The sequence below is a fragment of the Musca domestica genome, unplaced genomic scaffold (genome assembly GCF_030504385.1).
Source record: "Musca domestica strain aabys unplaced genomic scaffold, Musca_domestica.polishedcontigs.V.1.1 10, whole genome shotgun sequence".
NCBI lineage: Eukaryota > Metazoa > Arthropoda > Insecta > Diptera > Muscidae > Musca > Musca domestica.
Window position 1 is genome coordinate 10,830,805 of NW_026712115.1, and position 16,733 is coordinate 10,847,537.

Genomic DNA, 16,733 nt, shown 5'->3' on the forward strand with positions numbered 1-16,733 from the left:
TCAAATGGTTAATTTTGAAACAATTGTAAACATATAGTTGTATGACGTGCTTTTCAAAACATGGCCTATATAAGTTAGGCTAGTAAGCCCATTTGACAAATAATTTTGCTGTCATATAACATAATTGTGACTTGAAATACAAAGAAAATCAAAGCTAACTGTCAAATCGTTGGTAAAAGTAGCCTTCTTGTGAAACATTATGTTGGCCTTGTTTTAAAATTAAAAGATTTTTTAAACATAAAGAAAATTATATTCATTTAGAGAAAAAATTTAAAACAATAATATATAACATTTTCAGATTAAATGAAACCTTTTCCAATCCAAATGAAACTTTTTGCAGCGGAAATGAAACCTTTTGCAGTGGAATTGAAACCTTTTGCAGTGGAAATGAAACCTTTTGCAACCGAAATGAAACCTATTGCAGCGGGAATGAAACCTTTGGCAACCGAAATGAAACCTTTTGCAACCGAAATGAAACTTTTTGCAAATCAAATGAAACTTTTTGCAAATCAAATGAAACTTTTAGATTTTTACAAGGAAAAATAACAAAACATTTTTATTTTTAGTAGGTTTAAAATTAAATCAACTAATTATTACTAATATATAGTTAAAGAGGAATTTTTATTGATTATTAATCTCTAAGTTTTTATAAATTTTTTTCTTAAAGCTTCCATTTATTTTTTTTAAAGGACCCGAATTAGGTATCTTTTTATAATCTCCTCCATGGAAAGGAGGATATATTAAATTTGTCATTCGGTTTGTAACACCTCTAAATATTCGTCGTAGACCCCATAAAGTATATGCAATCATGATCATAGTTGATTTAATGATTTCCACTTATCTGTCTATTGAAATCACGACTGCTCTACTTTCATAAACAATAAAGCTGCGAAGCGGGAATCCTTTATTAGGTAAGATTATTAGTATACTATAATTATAAAAAATTGTGGTAAAGCTTAATTTCGTATTTCACTCCTGCCCATACCTATAAAAGCCACCAATTTGTTTAAATTTATCTTTTTAGCGTTGAGCATTTAGAAATTTAATAATATGGAAATATTTTATATCAAATCAATAACGAACCATTTGTTATTACAATAATTGAAAATTTAAGTAATAATATAAAAATGTAGATATTAATAATCAATAAAAATTTCTCTTTAAGCATATATTAGTTAAAATTAGTTGATATAATTTTGAACCTACTAAAATTAAAAATGTTTTGGTATTTTCCTTCTATAAATCTAAAAGTTTCATTTGATTTGCAAAAACTTTCATTTCGATTGAAAAAGGTTTCATTTCGGTTGCTGTTGGAGATGGTAACCCTGCAATTACCAAAGCTAAAAAAGTGTAGCCAAATTTGAAATACCACTGTTATAAATGGCCGAAATATCCCAAGCGAAGAGGGAGACGAAACTAAATTTAAGCCAACATCTTCATTTTGTTTATTTTTGTTGTTTTGCTTAATGTCACTTTTTATATAAATAGGCCCTTATGGCCATTGTTTATTCCCTTTTTTGTTAGAACCCAAAAATAAGTAAGTCGTGTTAATTTTTATTGTTTTTAAATTAAATATTTTTATTTTTTTTTTGTAAACTTAATTTTTGTTAAATTTTTAAAATTCTTACAGAGAATAAACAACGACAACTAAACTCACTATTTGTAAACAAACAAACCAAATAAACGCAGCTTTTATTTTGCCGAAATCCTGCCAGTCTTGTCATTTGGGAGCCAGCCGAGTTTAGGTTTATTCCTGGAAAATAACAAAAAAGGACAACTTTATTCTTTATTCTTTGTTTATTTGTTTTATGTCAATTTAATTTCTGTCGTCAATTGTCTTGTTGAATTCGTGTTTATTGTTGCTGTTCATTAAAACGGACGGACATTTTTTAAAAACAGCTGTCACCACTTTAAGTCACAAAAAAAAATAATTCTTACCTGTATTCAAGAAATTCTGCCGGTTTTATGCCACAAAACCAAGATCTAACCAGAAGAACCAGTGGACGCAGCACTCAAGGAATTCCGCCAGCCCGATATAACCCTGACACTTACGATATGTCTGTCGTTCGCTCACCAACAGGAGATACGCCTACCAGCAGCCACCAAAAACAGCAACAAATGCCAGCTGCAGCCGCAGCCGTCAATACACCGCCCGCCAATACTTCTAAATCTTCTTCTTCTTCTTCTCAGTTACAGCTCCAAAAACCGCCTTCAAATACACCAGCCAAAACACCAAATCCTGCAAATGAATTAGCCGAGATGAGAAAACTTATGAAATTTGAAATGGAACAGATGCAACGTCAGATGAAAGCAATGCAAGACGAATTTTTAGCAGCACAAGCAAAAATGCAAGCACAACTATTAAGTACGTCACAGCAGTTTGCTTCTTTGCAAAACACAATGTCGCAGCAAGCATTGCCTACACTGACGTCACAACCACCAATTTTCTCAAATCAAACGACACAACAACCGCCATTGAATACGCCGCAACAGCCACAAAGGAATCTGCCACCACAGCCGCCATTGAATCTGCCACCACAGCCGCCATTGAATCTGCCATTACATTCAGTAGTTTTGCCACCACAAACAGTACCGCCAACAACAAGTCAACAGTTGCAGACTCAAGTGCATCAACTGCCGCCATTGTCTATCAACACAGATGAGTCTTTTCCAAATTCACTTTCAAATAACTCCAACGGAAATGCACATAAAAAAATTTATCCCTTGCCTATTTTTTCAGGTCTTCCAGAGGAGTGGCAGGCATTTTTCGAAGCCTACGAGAGCACCACAACCGAATTTGGTTACTCCAATCTCCATAACATCATGCGTTTGAGAGACGCATTGAAGGGCCGAGCAAGGGAAACAGTGGAATCCATGTTGGGGAGTTCTGCCAACGTCAGCGCCATTTTGGAAATTCTGCAGGAAACATTTGGTCGACCAGAGCAACTTATCCGAAGCCAAGTAGAAAAAGTCCGAGCCATTCCACCGCTGGCAGATGATAATTTGGATGCACTTGTCAACTTTGCCAACAAACTCTCCAATATGGCCACTTTCCTAAAAAACGCCAAGGGTGAACACCATCTATCCAATCCATCGTTGCTGAGTGAGCTAGTGTCCAAACTGCCGATAAACCGCCAAATGCAATGGGCCGAAAAATGTCTGCAACTCCAGCACCCCGCCACTATAGTTGATTTCAGCGATTGGTTGGGAATATTACGCCGTCTCGCACATATGGTCCACGACACACAGCCAATTTCAGCAACCTCGTCCAATCGCCGACACACACAAACACAACAAAAAAAATACGCATATGTCGCTGTCAGTTCGAGCTGTCCAATTTGTCAGGGAGAGTGCAACAATATAAAAATCTGTCCACACTTTTTAAAAATGACCATCGATGACCGATGGAATAAAATTAAACAAATTAAAACTTGTTTTTGTTGCTTAAAGAGAGGCCACCAACTTAAAAATTGCCACTATAAGCGTCGTTGTGGCATAAATGATTGCCAAAAATCACACCACCAATTGTTGCACAAAACACTCGCGACGCCATCCCAGGAACCGAACCGAACATTACCCACACACGATTTGGAGCCACGAACGAACACCCCATCTCTTCCCGACGCACCGCCGTCTCAAACACAACGAAGAAATTGTCATGCCGCCCACTACACCGAAAACGTACTGTTCCAGATTTTGCCCGTGACGCTATACGGAACACACAAACAAATAACGACGTACGCGTTCATTGACGACGGCGCCAATGTGTCCATGCTGGACGAGGACGTTGCTCGCGAACTCGGAGTACACGGGAAACCGGAGATTTTAAAAATTCAGTGGCTTAATAACCAAAACATAAACGAAAAAACAGAAAAAATTAATTTGACAATTAGTGGTGTCGGTGAGTACAACAACAAGTACCCGATAACCAATGTTTACATTTCGTCCAATCTGTCATTGCCAATACAGAGTTGCCATCTGGCTCATTTAATTAAATCCCGTGAAATCGACCAAATCGCCGAAATTCCATTCCGGGATTATTCGAATGTTCAACCTAAACTAATATTAAGCTTGCAACATTCATTTTTAACAGTTCCCTTGGAAGCTCCTCGTATGATGACCGATGTTGGACCAATCATTACCCTAACGAGATTAGGCGCCGTAATTTATGGACCGATCCCAGGCGAGAAGAGTTCCAATCTTAAGCGGGCTTTACACGTTAGGAAACGTTTCGAGGAAGAAAATTGTGACTTTCTTAAGGAAATGCATACCATGATGCGGCAATATTTCGACGTGGAGACATTGGGTACCAAGGTAAATGTGACACCAATTCTGTCCATAGATGATGAACGAGCGTTAAAAATATTGAGAGAAAACACGAAAAGAATCGATGGGCGATATCAGTGTCCGCTTTTGTGGAAAGAACATTTTTCTCCAATTCCAGAATCGTACAATTTGTCGTACAACCGATTGCAGTGTGTGGAACGAAAAATGGCAAAGGACAGTGTATATGCAGCTCAATATTGCAAAAAGATAAGAGACTACGAGGAAAAAGGATATTGCCGTAAACTTTCAGTAGCAGAACGAGAAAGAAGGAGCGACCGAACGTTTTATTTGCCACATTTTGGCGTTAAAAATCCCAACAAAGATGGAATTCGTATCGTCTTCGATGCTGCTGCTGAAGTTCAACAATTTTCATTAAATAAAGCCTTATTACCTGGACCTGACATAAATAACTCTTTAATCTCTATTCTTTTTAAATTCAGGGAATTTCCTGTAGCCGTGTGCGGAGATATACAAGAGATGTTCCACCAAATTGTAATCGCCAAAGAAGATCAGGACAGTCAGCGATTTCTATGGAGAAATGGGGATCCCAGTCAACCCTTAGAAACTTATGTAATGGAACGGATGATTTTTGGAGCCACTTGTTCGCCCACCATAGCCCAATATGTAAAAAACCTAAATGCCCGAAGGTTTATAAATGAGTCGCCAAGAGCAGTACAAGGAATCATCGATCGTCATTACGTAGACGATTACGTCGACTGTTTCCAGACTGAAGGTGAGGCAGTTGAAGTGGTACGTGATGTCATAAAAATTCACAAAGAGGGTGGATTTAATCTCCGCAACATCAAGTCTAATTCCCTTGTTTTACAACGTATGTTTGGCAACCCTATTTCTGATGAAAGTGATGGCAACTCCATTTTTGATGATGGAATGGAACGGGTACTCGGTATTCATTGGCTGCCAAAATCAGATGTATTTTGTTTTGAATTAAAATTACACAAAGTGGATGAAAAGATATTGAAATTGCAAAAAGTGCCAACGAAACGCGAAATGTTGTCTTTAAATATGTCCGTATTCGATCCATTCGGGTTTCTTGGTGATTTTATGGTGACGTCGAAGATAATTATGCAAAATGTGTGGAAAAGTCGTATAAAGTGGGACGAGGAGTTGCCGTCCGCGATTTATAGCCGCTGGAAGACCTGGCTGGAGGAATTGCCTAAATTAAAGGATTTCAAAGTTCCGAGGTGTTACAGTAATGGATTTTTTAATGGTATAGTAGATTTGCATGTGTTTGTGGATGCCAGTGAAGATGCAATGGCTGCTGTGGCATACTGGCGTATAGTAACAAATTGTGGTGTAAGTGTTGTGTTCGTTATGGGCAAGACGAGCTGTGCCCCAACAAGATACCATACTATACCTAAGCTTGAGTTGCAAGCAGCAGTAATTGGAGTGCGAATGAAGGAAAAAATTTTGGAAAATCATTTGAAGAATATTAATAACATTTATTTTTGGTCAGATTCCTCAACAGTGATAAGTTGGATCCGTTCAGAACACCGTACATACAAACAATATGTGGCAAATAGAGTGTCGGAGATTCTGGAAAGCAGCCGTATGGAGCAGTGGCGGTGGTGTCCAGGAGCGGAAAACCCAGCTGACGAAGGGACCCGTGCTAAAGGACCCAAGAAGTACCAGCCAGAAGGACGTTGGAAAAATGGGCCAGAATTCCTGAGAAAAGAAGAGAAGTATTGGCCGGACGAGGAACAAATTGGAACATGTGTGGATCACAGCAAAACAGAGCTAAGAAACAAATACAAAGTTTTGGTGGCTTGCCAGGTATGTTTTTGTATTCCAGATATTAATAGATTTTCAAAATATCGTAGGCTGAAACGGGCAATGGCGTGGACATTCCGATTCGTTGAAAATATGAAGAGGAAATCAGTGGTGTCGGGTGATTTGACGGTGGAAGAAGAAGCACGGGCAGAAATGTATCTCTGTCGCTGCGTACAGCAAGAAGTATATGGGGATGAAATTCTTGACATACAGAGAACTGGATCAGTGTCTGCCAACAGCTCCATAAAGTCTTTAAATCCACAAATTGGAAGTGATGGTTTGCTTCGGGTATCTGGAAGAATAGAAAATGCTGTTTTTTTGTCCCTGGATACCAGACGACCAATAATTCTACACAAAGGTCATCGTTTTACACTTTTGCTGGTGGAATTTTACCATTCTCGTTTTTGTCACATAAATGTTGCCACTACAATGAGCGAAATTCGTCTGCGATTTTGGATTCCGTCACTTCGTCAACTTCTAAGAAGCGTTCAGTCCCGATGTCTTGTCTGCAAGATTCGTAAGGCCAAACCAATTCAACCACAAATGGCCCCGTTACCCTTGGAACGTGTCACACCTTATGTCAGAGCCTTTACCTACACAGGACTTGACTATTTTGGTCCTGTAACAGTGTCAATCCGGAGACAACGAGAAAAGAGGTGGGTGGCACTGTTTACATGCCTTACAGTTCGCGCTGTCCACTTGGAAATTGCAACAGACCTGTCGAGTGATTCCTGCCTAATGTGTATTCGGAACTTCATCAATCGAAGAGGCGTCCCAGAGATGATAAGAAGCGACAATGGGACGAATTTCGTTGGCATAGCAAAGGAGCTGCAAGGTATAACCAATTTTTTAGACACTAATTCCGTTTCTTCTGGTCTGACAGCTCTTGGAATAAAATGGGTCTACAATACGCCAGTGAATCCCAGCGAAGGCGGAGTATGGGAGCGTCTTGTCCAATCTGTTAAGAAGGCTCTTTACATCATGCTAAAGGAGCAAGCCCCAAAACTGGAGACTCTACAAGCGTTCCTGATTGAAGCGGAGAATATGGTCAACAGCAGGCCACTTACACATTTGCCAGTTACTCCAGAGGACCCAGATCCATTGACTCCAAACCACTTTCTGCTTGGATGTACCAATTCAACCCAGACTCCAGCACCGTTTGAGCCTAGACTGATGTGTTTAAGGAAGCAGTGGCGCGTCACCCAAAATTTGAAGAATGGCATGTGGCATCAGTGGCTTCGGGAATATCTTCCAGAATTAACTCGAAGAACAAAATGGTGTCTTCCTTCTCGGTCGTTGGATGTTGGTTGCCTTGTGTTTGTTTGTGATCCAGAGATGGCTCGGAGTCAATGGAGACGTGGACGAGTCATCGAAGTATTCAGGGGCAAAGACGGAGTGGCACGATCAGCCAAGGTGAGAACGAGTGCCGGTGTATACCACAGACCTGTGTCCAAACTTGCCATTTTGGACGTGGAAGCGGCTGGAGACGGAGTTGGTGAAGCCTCCCCCTCTGGGTCAGTTCACGGGGGTGGGGATGTTGGAGATGGTAACCCTGCAATTACCAAAGCTAAAAAAGTGTAGCCAAATTTGAAATACCACTGTTATAAATGGCCGAAATATCCCAAGCGAAGAGGGAGACGAAACTAAATTTAAGCCAACATCTTCATTTTGTTTATTTTTGTTGTTTTGCTTAATGTCACTTTTTATATAAATAGGCCCTTATGGCCATTGTTTATTCCCTTTTTTGTTAGAACCCAAAAATAAGTAAGTCGTGTTAATTTTTATTGTTTTTAAATTAAATATTTTTATTTTTTTTTTGTAAACTTAATTTTTGTTAAATTTTTAAAATTCTTACAGAGAATAAACAACGACAACTAAACTCACTATTTGTAAACAAACAAACCAAATAAACGCAGCTTTTATTTTGCCGAAATCCTGCCAGTCTTGTCATTTGGGAGCCAGCCGAGTTTAGGTTTATTCCTGGAAAATAACAAAAAAGGACAGTTGCAAAAGGCGAAGCAATTCATTTAACATAAGGTTTTACTTTCATTTTATTCTCTACGACAGAAAAGTTTTGACATTCAAATGGTAATGTTTTAATTAGGTGTGTCTGGTTGCCCTAAAATTCGTAACAATTTTGCAAATTCTTACTGGAAGCCGTCTGTTAACACAAAATTTCTGTAAAAGAGCGATTTTAGAGAGAAATATTCAAATGTTCACTTGCTGCTCTCCTTCATCTCCTTTATTTATTTTGGAAATTGCAGACGTAATTGTTTTTGGCTCAAATTAATTTGTGCGTGCTTCCTTTCTGTTTATAGCACACAATTTGTTTTGTTCTGACAAATCAGCTGATTGCTTGCAAGTTGTTGGAATTCCGTCTGTTTAATTTTTTTTAATTTCTTTCAAAAAAGATTAAAGCTACCATACTCTCCCAGAAAGAAGCTACTGTACAATTCCTGCAGTAAAAGTAACCAGACGAACCTATTAATTCGTCTATTGCGTGACCTGATCATAGATCTTAGCAAAAGAAAAATCAATCAATAAAACCTTGTATATACCTTATAATCAGATCCCTTAGTTGTTTGATAATTAATTATTTTTCGGAATATCAATTATTTTATTCAAGTCTTGACAGAATAGTTTTGTTCCTTTATGTGCAAATTACGAGAATTCGTGTTCCACGCTTCGTTCGTTTTTAATGTGCAACTGCTTATGTATCGCCACCGTAAAGCCGTGATTGTTGTTTTAACATTCATTCTTTCATGGCCCCAACAAGAAATGAATGTTCAAAATTTGAAGTGCGAAGTGTTAAGGAAATTTCCATTTGAATACCATATGCATGGTAAAATTATGAAGGTAAAGTCATTTCAAAAAGTCATATCCATCTCTGTATTTTCTGTAATTTACCTTGTCAAATTTTACTTCATAGCAAATAGGTTCCCATCTCTGATTTGTATAAATACATTGGATATATAAATATATATTTTTACAATGACATGTTGTCAAATGAAGAATTTTGAAAAAATTGCAAACATATGATTGCCTGATTTTACCTTCTTGATTCTACCATGATTTTATGTTGAATAAAAAATAATATGTTTTCATCGCAGAACCCTTTTTATATTTTTGTTTTGGCATCACTTATTGTGAGTTCCTATATGTATTTATTTTCGGATTGGGCAGCACTTTTTGCAATGTCTTCTTTTAGCCTATTTTTTGAGTGGGCAGCACTTCTCACAATGAGAGCTGAGTTGTCATTTTTTGCTAAATGAAAAAAATAGTTAAGTTTCGAGGAAAAGAATACGACTAATTAAACAAATCAAATTGTTAAAGGACGGTGATAAGTGCAGAAACGAGTGTATATGGTTATTGTGAAGACAGTGATAAAGTACAGCGTTAATCGTCGGTCATAAAAGGGAGGAGACGACACAAGGCAAGACAACCGAAGTTTTCTCGAACTTTGAAACCTAATTTGTAAAATTACAAGGATTTCCTCCGTAGAAAAATTACTAAGTGAAGAAAACGTTTTTGAGGTAAATAAGTGAAACGGGAAGTAAGATAAATAAAAAAGTGACGTTTTGTTTCTTTCCAACTCTTTTTGAGATCGAAAACTGGACCTTATATATTTGCCTTTGTGAATTTTTTGATGGATGCACATTCCAATTATCGTAATTTCTTTGCTTTTGCTGGCTGATGTCTAGTGACGTGAGTGTGTGTGTGTATATATACCACCCCATGAATTTGCGTTTCGTACGAGGCAATTACGGGGCCTTTCGTGCCAAAAACAAATGTCAAATTTCAATTAAACATGACCATTATAGGACGTCATCGAAATACAATTGCTGGGAGACCCTTAAATATATTCCTTTAGCGTTATCCAATTCTCGACGATCTTCTAAAAAAATAAGCCATATTAGAGGAGCGATCATTGGGTGTCGTGCCTTGACATCAATGAAAGAAAGTACATACGTGTGAATGAGTTGTGCACACATACGCTCGTTTCTTGTTATAATTGACACTCTCGTTGGGCCGTTGAAATTGAAGTTCGTTTTGTAAATTCTTTGTTGAAATTCCCAAATGTAGTTCATTACACCCGTATAACTTGTTTCCATTTTTATTTTTTATGCAGTTGTCTATCACGTTTTGTTTGCGTTAGCCACAATACATTCGCGCTGTCTGCTGAGGTGAATCTTCGCTGCTTTATCTGGGTCAATATCAAACGCGCTCTCTGTTTCCGCTTTAACCGAAAAGAGAACCCTCTACTTCCGATTTTCTTATTGGAGCTCATCAAAATACTTTGCTCATATTTAAGATATTTTTCATAGATACATTTTTGTTTAAAAGTCTCCTACTACTATTATTCAGGAAATGTTAGATCTCTTTTCGTATTTGTAATTCGTGTTATGGGTGTTTGCGGTTGAGTCGAATATGTAGTAATTTAGTTAAACTGTCAATACCTATATATTAAACATTTAGCGCTGCAATCCCATTATTCATTGAAGTTTACATTTAGTTATTTTTAAGGGTAAATTTCCTCCATTTTCATAAAAACATACGTTATCGAAATCGGAAATTTACGAAGACTCTTTATGTGTTAAAAAATACCGTCTTAAGTTATTTCACTCGTAATTTTTAAGGTGAATTGTTGTATAGGAAATAACCCAAGTAAGAGAGAATCTTTTCTGTTTGCTTTTTTGCAAAATAAAATTCATATGAACAATGTGCTTAACCACATACTTTTTCAGAAGTAAACATTTTCCCAATCATTTTGCATTCTCTCTTATTCCCATATTTGACATTTCCCCAAATAACAATTTTAAATTAAGATTTCGCTGCCAATGTCAGTCAATGACTCTCCGCCTTCTTGAATAGATAAACTTAGCAAGAGTACAAGTATAGGTAGCACACGTCTTAAAATTTCACGTATTGATAAGACAGTGCCCACAGTCGGCGTACAATGTGCTTGCCATTAAGGTACTCTTGATAAACAACAAACACAATATCTCCAAAAATATGATTGTAATTTGCAAGGTCACGGCTATTTAATGTAATGATAAGATAGACTGTTCATATTTATGTTCACCGTCATTTTTAGAATACTCAAAAAGTGCCTACTAAAGGGTTCATTTCTGTTTTCAGACTCTCCATAAGTTCTATGTTTAATTAAAAAATAAACGAAAATGTCGTCATATGCCAATTCAAATTATGGACCACCACAAAATATGGGACAATATAATGCTGTTAACGGCATGCCACCTCTGGGATCAACCCAAATTCCACAGCAACCGCAACAGCAGCAACAACAAATGTCACAACCGATGCAGCAAAAACAGCAACAATTTCCTGGAATGCCCGTTCCACCGGCTACCTTAAACACCAATTTGAGTAAATTTATGCCACCTTCGATGACAGCAAGTGGGACTCCAGGAAACTTTGCACCTTCACCAAACACCAACGGCCCGCAAAGAATGCCTTCGAGTCAACCCCCAATAGCCAGTAATTTACCACCCCATATGAGACCACCAGGCGCAATGAATGGACCGACCCATGGGTCAAATTCAATTTCAAATGGTGGTGGCGCCGGTGTCAATGCAACTGCAAGTGCTAATTCTTCAAGGACAGCTTCCCCTTCCATTCAATTAACGCAACAGCAGCACCAATACGTTCCAACGTCATCCTCGAATTCGGGAAAGATACCACCGGCGTCACATCCTCCAATCGCCTCAGCTTCTACGCCCGGCATGAATCAATTGAATAGCAGTATGCAAAACTTAAATATGAACCGAATTAACGGCACAGCTCTGCCACCTACTACTGTGTCAGCATCTCAATCAATGCCAATGGCCGGAAAAGATGTGTCTACAGTTTCTGTACCAAATGCACAGGCCCAACCAGTAATGAATAATTTCCCGGTAAGTACGAAAAACATTAAAAATAACAACTAACTTTTTATGGTTGTCAAATCCTTACAGGCAAACTTTAAAACATCTGCTTTAAATACACAGCATGTCGGGATGGGTTCGCCAAATCCAAGTCAAAACACCACTGCTAACCTTAGCAATCGTCCTCCCCAACCGCAACAGCCATTGGGCCAACCACTACGACCTCCAATTAGCACTTATAACACTCCCTCATCAACACCAATGACTTATCAACAGAGTCCATCGCAAAATGCCAATTATCCCAATAGCAATGTTGGTGGTCCACCTATTAGTGGATCGATTCCCCGACCTCCAACAAATAGTGGCAATGTACTACAAAATCAGTTAAACAATAATCAGCCAACACCACATATACAAGCTAACGCATCACAGCAACCGATGGGACAACGAAAACCTATGTATCCAAATCAACAACTGCCTCCCCCAATGCAGCAGCAACAACAGTCACAACAATTTCAGCAGCAGCCACAGCAAGCTTATTCTGCAGCTTACAATTATTCTCAGCAACAAATGACTGGCCCCCCTCAGCCCACAGGCATGTTTAATGGTCAGCCCAATAGTGGCCCTTTGCAATATCAAAATCAGAAACAGGCGTATCAGCAACAACAGCAAACTCCTCAATATCCTGCGGGTAGTGTTGTACACCAGGGCTTTAACCGTTTGTGGGGACAAGATACAATTGATTTAATGCAAAATCGTCACATTTTGTCACCCGCTACATTAGCACCACCTAAAATAGTTCTGCATAATCAGTTCCATGAATCCATAAACTGTAATCCCAAGTACGTAGCCTAACTATGATATTTATCTTTATGTCTCTATATTATATTTATTTTGTTTTTTTTTTTTAATTCTTTTATTTTAAAAATTCTTTTTTTTTAGTATAATGCGTTGTACATTAGCCAAAATTCCAGAAAGCAATTCATTATTGCAAAAATCTCGGCTACCACTGGGAATTGTAATTCATCCATTCCGTGATATAAATGTAAGTATAACGAGAACATTGTCATAAATCAACTTTAATTTCCTTTACTTCTTATCTATTGAACAGAGCCTACCAGTAATCCAATGTCCGAATATAGTTCGTTGTCGTTTGTGCAGAACATATATAAATCCGTTTGTTTATTTTGTCGACAGTAAAATGTGGAAATGCAATCTGTGCTATAGAGTTAATGAGCGTAAGTTTCAAAAACCGTTCCAATCTGTATTTGTTATTTGTTGCAAAGAACTGTACGCTTATGTAAAACGATATGTATATGCTTTTTCGTTTTTAGTACCCGAAGATTTTCAATTTGATCCCGCTACGAAAACCTATGGCGATGTTACTCGTCGCCCGGAAGTTCGTTCAAGTACAATCGAGTTTATAGCTCCTTCGGAATATATGGTAACTATTTAAACTTACATTATTCTATTGAGTGTTGTCAATAATTTTAATCTTATTTATTTACAATTTGCAGTTGCGACCCCCACAACCAGCAATATACCTATTCCTTTTCGACGTTTCCATAATTGCTCAACAATGTGGTTATTTGGAGAATGTGTGTGCGTTGTTAACGAAACATTTGGATGATATGCCTGGCGATGCTCGTACCCAAGTTGGTTTTATTGCGTACAACAGCAACGTTCACTTTTATAGTATGGCAGAGGGCTATAATCAACCCCATGAAATGACATTATTAGATATTGATGGTAAATATTTTGAGTTCATCACCACTAATAACATAACTGTAGGCCTATTATGTAACTTTTAACTACTCTTGTTATTGTTAAAGATTCTTTTGTTATTGTGTCTAACACAAAAGTATTTTTTGGAAAATAAACAGTAAAGTTGTTAAAAGGTTACAGAATAGGGCCCCTGGTCTAGTAGCTAAGATCTCCAAGGTCATCCAGTTGAACTTAACACTCATTCTATTCATAAAGCCTGCTTATCTTTAATATGTATTTGTATTTCAGATCCATTTTTGCCACGGCCTGATAATTTATTGGTCAATCTAAAGGAATGTAAAGAACTTGTGAAGGATTTGCTAAATCAGTTGCCAACTCGTTTTGCAGACACACATGATCCTGGATCAGCATTGGGCGCTGCTTTACAAGTAGCTTTCAAACTAATGGTATATTCTCCTTCGCTTTTGATTCAATTTGATTTTATATTAATTGGAAAATAACTTTTCAGCAAGCTTCGGGTGGTCGTATAACCGTTTTCCAAACGTGCCTTCCTAATAAAGGGCCTGGTGCATTAGAGCCTCGCGAAGATCCCAACAACCGTTCGGCGAAGGATGTCGCCCATTTAAATCCAGCCACAGATTTTTACAAACGATATGCTTTGGAATGCTCCGGGTATCAAATTGCTTGTGATTTATTCCTTCTAAATCAACAATATAGTGACATAGCTACAATATGTATGTCTACACATTCAATGACTACAAATCAACCTAATAAATTTCTTTTGTATTTCATAGCTGGCATTAGCAAACATAGCGGTGGTTGTGTTCATCATTTTCCGCTGTATCAAAAGACCAAGGCACATTTGGTGGATTCGTTGAAACATTGCTTTAAGCGTTATTTGGTGCGCAAGATTGGCTTTGAAGCTGTAATGCGTATACGATGTACTAGGGGTCTTCAGGTACACACATTCCATGGCAATTTCTTTGTACGCTCTACAGACTTACTGTCGTTGCCCAATGTTAATCCAGATGCTGGATATGGTATGCAGGTATGTCTGGTTTGGTAGTTAGTTATGTAGTCCATATTGATTGTTTTAATTGGAAATTTCTAGATTTCGTACGAGGAAAGTTTAACGGACGTCAAAACCATATGCTTCCAAGCGGCTTTGCTTTATACGAACAGCGAAGGAGAACGTCGCATTCGAGTTCATACAATGTGTCTGCCAGTTACAGCTTCATTGCCCGAAGTAATGCATGCCGCTGACACCGAAGCGATTATAGGATTGCTATCCAAAATGGCCGTTGATCGGTCCATAACTTCTAATATAGCGGACGCCCGGGAAGCATTCATTAATGCAACAGTTGATATATTGAATGCATTTAAAATTGCACAAAATTTGCCGTCTGGACAGTCGGGCCAACTAATTGCTCCACGCAGTTTGGCTCTGTTGCCTTTGTACATTTCGGCCTTATTGAAACATGTAGGTTATCGGTTATTTTTCAGAATTTGCATATTTGAAAAAATGTTCTTTTTTATTAACCGACAATAGAAGTGTTTCTTATACGTCCTTAAATTTATTACCCTTTTAAATAACTTCGAAGTTTTTAAATAACTTCGAAAGAAAAAAAAATATGCAAATTCTACGATCTAGTGTCACAAATAATAATTATTTTTACTCTTCTTGTAGCCTGCCTTCCGCGTTGGTACCAGCACGCGCCTTGACGATCGTGTGTATGCCATGGACTGTATGAAATCATTACCATTAGATCAATTGATGAAATTCATTTATCCTGAATTTTACAACATCGATATATTATTTTACCATAACCAAAATGCAAACACCAATGCCGCCGGTGATGCAGATGAGGAAGATGACGATTTGCCTGAGGTACAACGTTTACAGTTATCGGCGGAACAGTAAGTATTATGAGGTATTATTGTTCTTTTTTTCTTTGATTACATGTTTCGCATTTTCTCTAATAGCTTGGATTCGCGCTCAATATTCTTAATGGATTGTGGTACATTGATAATAATATATGTTGGTCTAAATGTACCAGTTAATATCTTGGAAAGCGTATTTGGTACGTACATAGACTGAAAATGCCATTAGCCTGGTTTTAAATATTTTTTACGAATTTTATTTTTTTAGGTATAAAAACAACCGCTGAATTGCCAGATTATTACTATGGTCTGCCAAGTGTAAATAGTACAGAAAATGATGCACTCAAACGTTTCATAATGAAATTAAATGATGAAAAACCCTATCCCCCCATTGTACAGATCATAAGGTAATGAAAGGCATGAACATATCCCACAACTACTCTTTCTAACGTACATTTATTTTTCTTTTTATTACAGGGATACAAGTACGGCCAAACCACAACTAATTGAAAAGTTAGTCGACGATAGAAGTGAATCTAGTTTATCATACTATGAATTCTTGCAACACATACGGACTCAGGTTAAATAGTAATTTAATAATCGATGATAAGTTCAAATTATAAAGAAAATATTGATGATAAATCATAAAATATTCAACATAAAGTCGGGTTAATATAATTTTTATCGTGCGATCTATGCTTCGTGATTTATATAAGAGAAGAAAGTTTGGCCAATATGTATTGTTATCATTACATCGATAACTACCCAATTGGTATAACATACACATATAGAAATTGCATTGAGATTACCAAGCTAGGTAGTTGGTCAGTTGTAGCTACGACTACCTATGAACTTTTGCATGTTAATTTATATTCATTTCTTGAATATATTAAATTTATTAACTAAAGAGCTAGACCCGTAATATATGACAATAGAAAAATGGTGTCATCGTTTTGCGGTACTTCAGTAAAGAATATGTGCAATTTTTATGTATAACTTCTCTCGTAGTTAACATTAAAATTAGTGCCCTAGCTTGGGTGCAAAATATTTAAGAATTTTAAAACAAAACCAAGCGTAAGAAAGAAACGTCGTAGGAATTTATTATTTAATTATAACGAACGTTTTATATGT

At 37.4% G+C, this 16,733-nt stretch overlaps 2 protein-coding genes across 2 annotated transcripts; both read left to right on the forward strand.

The window, feature by feature from the left end:
* The first annotated feature begins 1,965 nt into the window (after positions 1–1,965).
* LOC131804073 (uncharacterized) lies at positions 1,966–7,882 on the forward strand. Its single transcript, XM_059126386.1, has 2 exons — positions 1,966–3,901; positions 4,094–7,882. Exons 1-2 carry the CDS (start codon positions 1,966–1,968, stop codon positions 7,693–7,695), a joined length of 5,538 nt encoding a protein of 1,845 aa, XP_058982369.1. The 3' UTR covers positions 7,696–7,882.
* A 1,455-nt stretch (positions 7,883–9,337) lies between these two features.
* On the forward strand, positions 9,338–16,286 carry LOC131804078 (protein transport protein Sec24A-like). Its single transcript, XM_059126393.1, has 15 exons — positions 9,338–9,647; positions 11,254–12,026; positions 12,087–12,838; positions 12,939–13,041; positions 13,108–13,234; positions 13,331–13,440; positions 13,514–13,745; positions 14,010–14,167; positions 14,230–14,455; positions 14,516–14,769; positions 14,833–15,201; positions 15,409–15,638; positions 15,705–15,802; positions 15,871–16,009; positions 16,080–16,286. Exons 2-15 carry the CDS (start codon positions 11,295–11,297, stop codon positions 16,189–16,191), a joined length of 3,642 nt encoding a protein of 1,213 aa, XP_058982376.1. The 5' UTR covers positions 9,338–9,647; positions 11,254–11,294; the 3' UTR covers positions 16,192–16,286.
* Positions 16,287–16,733: the final 447 nt, after the last annotated feature.